This window comes from Fulmarus glacialis, unplaced genomic scaffold (assembly GCF_000690835.1).
Source record: "Fulmarus glacialis isolate BGI_N327 unplaced genomic scaffold, ASM69083v1 scaffold20658, whole genome shotgun sequence".
NCBI classification, from domain to species: domain Eukaryota; kingdom Metazoa; phylum Chordata; class Aves; order Procellariiformes; family Procellariidae; genus Fulmarus; species Fulmarus glacialis.
In genome coordinates this window covers 3,152-10,787 of record NW_009226593.1, presented here as the reverse complement: position 1 = coordinate 10,787, position 7,636 = coordinate 3,152, and the positions used below count along the sequence as shown (strand labels likewise).

The following is a 7,636-nucleotide window of genomic DNA, read 5'->3' as shown; positions in this document are numbered from 1 at the left end:
GAGACCATTCATTGATGTTATCTGAAATAGTTCAGCTTTTCACTGTACCTTTCTGCTCTTCTGTTGTCTCTTAGCAGTTACAGCTATAGCTGCCTCCTCCAGCATGGGAAGGAGAGGGGCAGCATGCAAGAAAGTTGCTGAGGTTACAGAGGAACAGTGACATGATTAGTTAAAGGGAAAGCACCTGTTCGAAGATCATAGTTCTTTTAAATTAACTGCACATCAAACTGAGAATTCAGACAGCAAAGTAGAAACTCACAAAAAAGAGTCTTAACTTTATTAAAGCAGTTACTGCTAGGTTTGGAAAATAAAACCAACAGCTCTTAGGCTCCACAAATCCCAGCTAAGAAGAATTCACATCTGAAACAACTCCATGTCATTAGAAACACTGAATAACACAATGATCAAAGGCACTGTCAATACAATTATATTATATGGGAGGATAAGAGGGAGGCCTAGACAACTAACAGTGTGAGTAATTGGGTTATACTGTAGGCTTGTTTTTAAATACTGTGAACCACCATGTGAATGCTGCAGGTCTCATTTAACTGGGTCACCAAAACTTAGGCAAAAGCCTACTAACTTAAGGCTAGGAAGTGCTATTTGTTTGCCTAACTTCAGACTACGAGATGTGAACACTGGGAAGCGTAAGTAAATCCACACAGGTAAAGGCAGGAATCTGGACCAGTAGATGGAACAGGCAAGAATTGTGCTCCTCAGCTTTTAGGACCCCTCTGCCCTTACAAATTATTTCAAATTTCTTCCACATAGTCCACATTTAGAAGCAACAGAAATGTAATAGAAATTTAAGAACAGAGTAAGTGCCATGCCCTCTTAAACCGCCCAGACAATGGGTATCTGCCTTGAAAATTGTATCCCTATCAAGCCCCGCGGTCCTGACAACCATTTCACATAGTAATTTAAAGTAAATACCTTTCAGTAGGTAATCCTGCCACAGCCATGTCTTGAAGTTCATTGAGGTCAAGGTTCTTAGGCTCAGTTAATGCAAGCGGTGATAGCTTTCTTTTGGCATCCTGAAGTGAGCTTTCATGTTCTGAATTCATCTTGCTTGGCTGATTTTCAGCAACAGTGAGATCTGTACATGCAGAATGCTCACCCTGCTCCATCACAGGAATGGTTGGAGAGTGATTTTTGTACAGGTCTGTCTCCTGCTCTTCAGTGCTCGTGTTTATAGCTAAGTCACCTTCACCAGTGACTAACATCCTTGCAGTACCTGTTTCAGGGATGTCTCCAGTTTTTTCGTTACCTATCTTTGCTGTGCTTAACACTGTGTCACTGTTCTCTTTTACATCTCCCTCAGTCATAGATTCTAGTTTAGAGTCAGTTTGCAAGCAATTATCCTGGCTTATTTCATTTTTTAAGTAATCTATCAACCCATGCACAGCCACTTTCTTTTCTTGCTGTGCATCTTGCGAATTTTCCAATGTTTCCAAGCATTTCCTATTTACTGGATCATCCGGTATCATCTGCATGTCATTCTGAGACTTAATGTCATGCAAAAAATTGCTGCGAACGTGTGTCTCCTGATTTTCCCCAGGTGACACATTAAAATTGTCTGGCAATTTTTCATGATTGTAAGATCCTCCCGGGACAAGTGTGGAAGCTGCCATGTCAGAGATGCTCTTGGCAATGTCTGGATCACCGTACTCACTTTTCTCCAGTTCATTTGGCTTAGGATCCTGGCACTGTTCAGTAGGAAGACTTACATCCTCTTCAGATGAAACTGGTTCTGCATTACACTCTGTAATTAAGTTATTTCCCTCTGCGGTAGCAGCATCTTCTAAGTCCCTCTTCTGTACATCGCCTGTAGAGATAACAGCTATAGTGGGTTGTTGCTTACTGTCAGCATATGCAGGGAAGTTCTCAGCTGCTGCCCCATAAAATGAAGCCGGTCCTTGCTTCTTTATCTCTAAGCTTATTAGTGATTCAGGATCAACGCCACTAGCACACACACCTTCCTTTCTTTCCATCTCACTGCCCTCTGGATGCTCAGTGGTTTTGTGTGGCTTTTGCAGATTTTCCAGAGCACGTTCCGCCGGTGTAATGCCCTCCAATCTAGAGACCACTTCTAAACAGCTACCGGGCAGGCTATTTTTTTCAATGTCCTGGAGACTCGCTGGTGGCAGCTCTGCCACTGTGTTTTCTGGTTGCAGAGATTTGCCCTTGGCAGCTTTGCAGGAAGACTCCGTAGCTAAAGACAACTCTTGCCCCTCTGCTTCTGAGGTGCTCTCGGGAGTTTCTTTGCCCGCCTTGTTTGATTCTGAAAAGTTCTCAGCACCACACAGTTCTGCTGTATCCTTGGCCACTGGACTCTGCTTGAAGCCTGCATGATTTTCAGACAAAAGTTGGGGTAATTCAGTGCTCAGAGTGCTGTGGACAGTTTTTTTAAATATCTGGCTGAGATGCTCCCTAAAGTCTGGGAGACTGGAGCCAATGTCCAGAGAGCTGCAGGTCAGAGCCTCATGCTCCCTTCCAGAGTTCTCTGCAGACTGCTCGGAAATACTGATCTCTGCCCTGGTTACGTTATTATTCTCTTTTGAAAGCTCTTCCATTTTTTCTGAATTCCCAGGTTTCTCTAAGATCTTACCGTACTTGTCATCTATGCAGATATTGGTTGCAATTTCCTCATTACAGCCTTCTTGTTTACCAACAGATGAAAGGCTCAGCAGCTTCCCTTCTAGAGTAGGGAGAGCTAACAGAGACTCTGCTGAACTGTCACTTCGCTGCTCTTTGAAGTTTACCTCACTTTTTCTTTCTTTGGATTTAATTGCAGATATCTCTTTCTCCAGTTTCTCAGAATTGAACTGCGATAAGTTTCCAGTACTCTGCCCCACATTTAAAGTCTCTGGCAGGGCTAAACTTCTGTCTCCATCACTCTGAGAATTTTGGTCTGGAACATCTTTTTTATTCACACACATACTCGCTGCAGAGCTGTTTTCTGAATTTGCTGTTTTACCTGCGCTTACCCTGCGTGAAGGACATAAGTGCGCAGACACCTGAGAACCTGCAGCAATCTGCAAATTAGAGTTACCTTCTAAGGCATTTTGGCATGCTACAACTTCCAGCTCATTATTTAGTAATTCCCCTCCAGTACCATTGTTTATATTGTTTCCAGGTTGCTGGCCAGGATGGCTGAGTGCAGAGGTCCGTGTAGAGAGAGCTGTAAAATTTGCTTGACAATAACCAGGCTCCTCTGGTGTCTTTTGAATGCAGCTGGATTTATATGACTTATCAGTGGGAATTAGTTCCCCATGTGCCTGTAACGGTGAAGGAGATTCTTGTGCCCCTGGGGTTTTATCAGTTTTCATATTGTTTGTTTCTGTGACAGAAGCACTGTCCTCACAACTTATCTCCATGTTTCCATCTCTCCGGATGATTTCCCCATCAGCAGTCAGACCTTCAATCTTTTCAGAGTTTTTTGCCATTAATGGCACTTTTCCTTGAGTTTCTGGATGAGATATTTGAGGATCATTTTTCTCAGAATTATCAGAAGTATGTGCTATTTCTGTATCACTTGGCAAAGCCTCTGATATGTTAGTAGCACTTGCTGAATTCTGTGTCCCTGGAAGAGCATTTATAGCAGCAGCACGGCTTTCACCAGTATTATCCTTTATCCCGCATACACTGCCTAGCTGTTCATTCTTGTCAGATTCTTTAGAAAATGTATCGCTATGACATGCTGCTTCATGCTGACTAGCTGAGATCAAAGAATTATTATCCTGCTCGGGCTTGTTTGAGTTTTGCTTACTGCGGCAGTTTTCTCCTGCCTTGAGATCGGTTTTGTTTTGCTCGTTGCAATCTTGCAAATTAAGCATGGTCACACCAGAAATATTTTGCCCATGTTTGCTGCTGCACATATCCTCTGACACCACAGCACTGCTTTTGTCCTTGTCCTTTTCTTTTGCTGTGTCAGAGTCACATTGGATCGATGCTGGACCTAGCACAGAAGATTCTTTGTTAAGGTGGTTTGAAATGCTTAGAGGTATTTCTGCTATGTTGCTGTGATTATTTAGGTCCAATGACTGTTCAGGTTTTAGAGCCCTTTCTTTGTGTTCCTGATCGTCTGCTCTTGCGACAGTTGTCAAACTGTTTTGCTGCTTCTGTTGTTCGAGCCCTATATCTGAAATCCAGCCACTGTCACCAGCAACAGACACTGACTTCTCAATTTGCTCTGCTTGGGGAAGAGCAGTTGGAACATCTGCATTTTTCTGCAATTCTCTGATGCTGCACTCCAGGGCCTCAGAAGAGCTGCCCGTGTCACTCTCGGAGGGATAGCTGTTTTCACTGACGTGGCTGTCGCCCCCTTCCTCCACGTGAACTTGCAGAGGAGTGAGCCCTGAAATACCGACTACAGCTTGGGAGGTTTCTGAACAAGCCATCTGCGGATTTCTGTGACTTTCTGCAGCCACTTGCTCCTGCTGAGCTTGCATCAGCACATCCGATTTGCATTCACTTTTCAGTGCCAAATCTTTGTCCTCCATGAAACTTTTCATTGCAGTTTGGTGCTTCTCTTGTTGAATACCCTCATTTTCTTTACCATCCATGGCACTGCTTTGTGCAGCTGCAGCTGCAGGTCCTTGCTCTGGATTGCCGTGAGGCACTTCAGAGATGTGACCGATCTGTTCTTTGGCTTCCGAAACCCGTGAGGCCTCCTCAGTTTGTACAGCCATGCGATCCATGCTCCCTGCCAACTCATTTAAGCCCTGGAGCTCGAGTTTTGATTTGGACATTTTTGCACTTTCTTCTGACTTGCTATAGCTCTCAGGCTTTTCTCGACTTTCAATTTTGCATTCAGATTCTAACACAGTTTCTCTAGCAAAAGCCTTTTCCCTTTCATCCTGCTTACTCTGCCTAATATTATTGTTCTCAGAATGGAGAAGCGGTGAACTGTGTGCACCGGCTAAACAAACCTTTTCAGTCCTGTTACAACCTGACTGGCTCAAAGTCTTGTCTTCTGTTTCAGTGTTAAAGCAATCAAAACCCAGTGGGCATTCTTCCCTTGGAAACTGTGGGGAAGCCACGAGCTTATTCTCCAGGTCAGCTGTAGCAGCTGTTTTCTCTTTACTCATTTGTTGTTCAGGTTTACAACCAAGAGAGTGTGAATTGTCTTTAGGCGATTTAAAGTTACTGTCTAAATTCAGAGGCTTTTCCCCAGCTTCTTCCCTTAGGTCACCTGTTGAAGTCTTTTCACAAAGACTGACTTCTTCAGGATTGTGTCCCAAATGGATATTTTCCGCGTCCTGGTGGTAGCTACTAACAGAGTTCAATAGTTGTCTTTCTGCCCCACTTGACCCCTCAGGTAATTCACTGGTTTCTGTCACTCGTGCCTCCTCTGTTCTGATCTTGGTTTTTTCTCCTGTTACATTCGCCTCGGTTGCTTTTTGATTCAGCTCTGTGGATCTGCTCAGAGAAGTACTTAATGCATATTCTTCCAGTAATAATCTTTTATCTACCAGGGAGTTTTCCTTGGTGGGATTGATAATGCTTTCTGTTTCAGAAAGTGTAGTGCTTTCTCTAGACACATCATCAGCTTTTATAATTTCATTGCTTTTGGCTTCATCTTTTGGGCTTTCAGTTGTGACAGCTGATTTTTCTTCTTCCTCTCGCTTAAATGATAAAGGCACACCGAAATGCTCAGCACTAACAAGCTCATCCTCCTTTTGAAGGTCTCTTTGAAAAATGGGTTCATTTTTTTCAGAGGCTGTTTTCATTGCTTCACTCCTCGTTGGATCTTCAGAGTCATTTCCAGGCACATATTCCCTTGAAGGCTCTTCAGGCTTTGGTACCAGGAAGAGATTTGGAGGGTTAGAAGGCAACTCTGACATTAAAGTACAGGCTTCTGACGGTTCCCCTTTGCTTCCAGATAGAGCTGGGTTTGCCTCATCCCCTTTAGCTGTTGTTACAGCTCCCATCTGTAGATTACAGACTTCACTGATCTCAGCGAAGCCCTGAGCATTCACAATTGCTCCAAATTTTTCACTGTCTGAGCCTCCTGTTGCTGGATAATTTAGGATTAAGGTTTCCTTTTTCATTAGCAGACCCTCTCCACCATCTGTGTTCTGTCTACCTTGCTGCATTACAGTCTGCGGCTGACCTACTTCCAAAACTCCTCGCTCCTGCTTGGCCTTCTGAGCAGTAAAATAATCTCCTGCTTCTTTACCCTGGGGAAGCGTGCTGACATGTGGTTCCCTCATGCCACCCAGCTGTTCACTCTGCCAGAGTGATCCTAATTCACTCAAACTCATTTGTGTGACTCCTTGCATTTCTGTAATTGCTGCAGGAGGGCTGGGCTCCAGGCTTGCTTTTCTGGGATCATTCTCGCTGTTTTTCATAGAAGTGGCAGCAATATTGTCACATTTTGGGCCTCTGTCCACAGATATGGCATGTGCTATTCCCTCTTCTTTGTCATTCACTGGACCTGGGGATGGTACTGCTTCACTGCAATTTGAGGTTGGTAGCTTGTCATTGTTGCTTGTAAGATCTGCTGTGACATGTTCTTTAGCACAGTATGCAAAAGGCATTGAGGTAGGCAGACTTTTCTCTCTTGCTTCTGCAGCCTGCTTTAAGAAATCAGAGGCTGTTTGTCCTCTGTGTTCTTGCAAGATACTCTTCTGTCCTGTCACCTCTGAAGACACCATGCTTGAAATTGTGTTGGATAAATCTTCAGCACTGTAGCTACTGATGCCTTCATTACTGATGCTGCCAACAATGGAAATGTTTATTTGTTTCATGTCAATAAAGAAAATGAAGCAAAGAATAAAAACAATTCGTGCTATTGACGTTTCAAAGCCATGCAGTACATGCACTGAGAAGCTGATAATCTGCTTTCAGAAGCTAAACCATCAGACACACATTACAGTGATTTAAATGCTCATTACTCTGGAAAATATGTCCCCAGTCCTACCTGACAGCCACCATGCGCATGGCATGCATTTTAAGCATTCCAAAATCTGTCTTAGTTAAGCATGGGGAGAGGGGACACACATAGAATCATAGAATCATTAAGGTTGGAAAAGACCTCTAAGATCATCAAGTCCAACCGTTAACAGACTAAGGGAGCAACATGGGAAAAAGTGACAAAAATACTGGAAAAACCACTAGTACCTCAAAGAAAGGTTTGTCATATCTGCTTCTATTTTGTGCAAAGCTAAAGGCCATGCAATCCACAGTAACTGCTGTTATCTGGCTATACTTTTATTGTGTAATAGAAGATTAGGAAGGGCCCATCTGTTGAATGTTGTCTCCAACTAATCAGCAGAGTTGATTCTCACCAAAAGGTCAAGGGTCTCACCCTGCCATACAATGATACACGCCCTATGAGGTCATTTTATTGCAGTGCTTGATTTCAGTGCATACAAGCTATAACCATTTGTATGATCTCTCTCCCCACCCATTAGAGATAAGATAGAATAAATGGAAGCAGAGATGATGTGGGTGCCCTAGCTGCAGAGAAGGAGAAGTTATTTTTAATATTTTTCATGTGTACTGTGTGGACTTCACTTTCCATACCTAGCTTTGTAGGTGATGGAATAGGTTAACCTTGTTCTCTCCCTCACCTCCCCTGGGAAGCCTGGGAATATTTTCATTGCCTTAGGGAACACGGAGTGAAAGATCA

At 43.5% G+C, this 7,636-nt stretch overlaps 1 protein-coding gene across 1 annotated transcript; it reads right to left on the bottom strand.

The window, feature by feature from the left end:
* Positions 1–920: 920 nt before the first annotated feature.
* LOC104080462 lies at positions 921–6,752 on the bottom strand. Its single transcript, XM_009582861.1, has one exon. It carries the CDS (start codon positions 6,750–6,752, stop codon positions 921–923), a length of 5,832 nt encoding a protein of 1,943 aa, XP_009581156.1.
* Positions 6,753–7,636: the final 884 nt, after the last annotated feature.

Excerpts from the sequence above, each read along its gene's own strand:
- LOC104080462 (XM_009582861.1), bottom strand. The coding sequence starts at position 6,752 with ATGAAACAAATAAACATTTCCATTGTTGGCAGCATCAGTAATGAAGGC.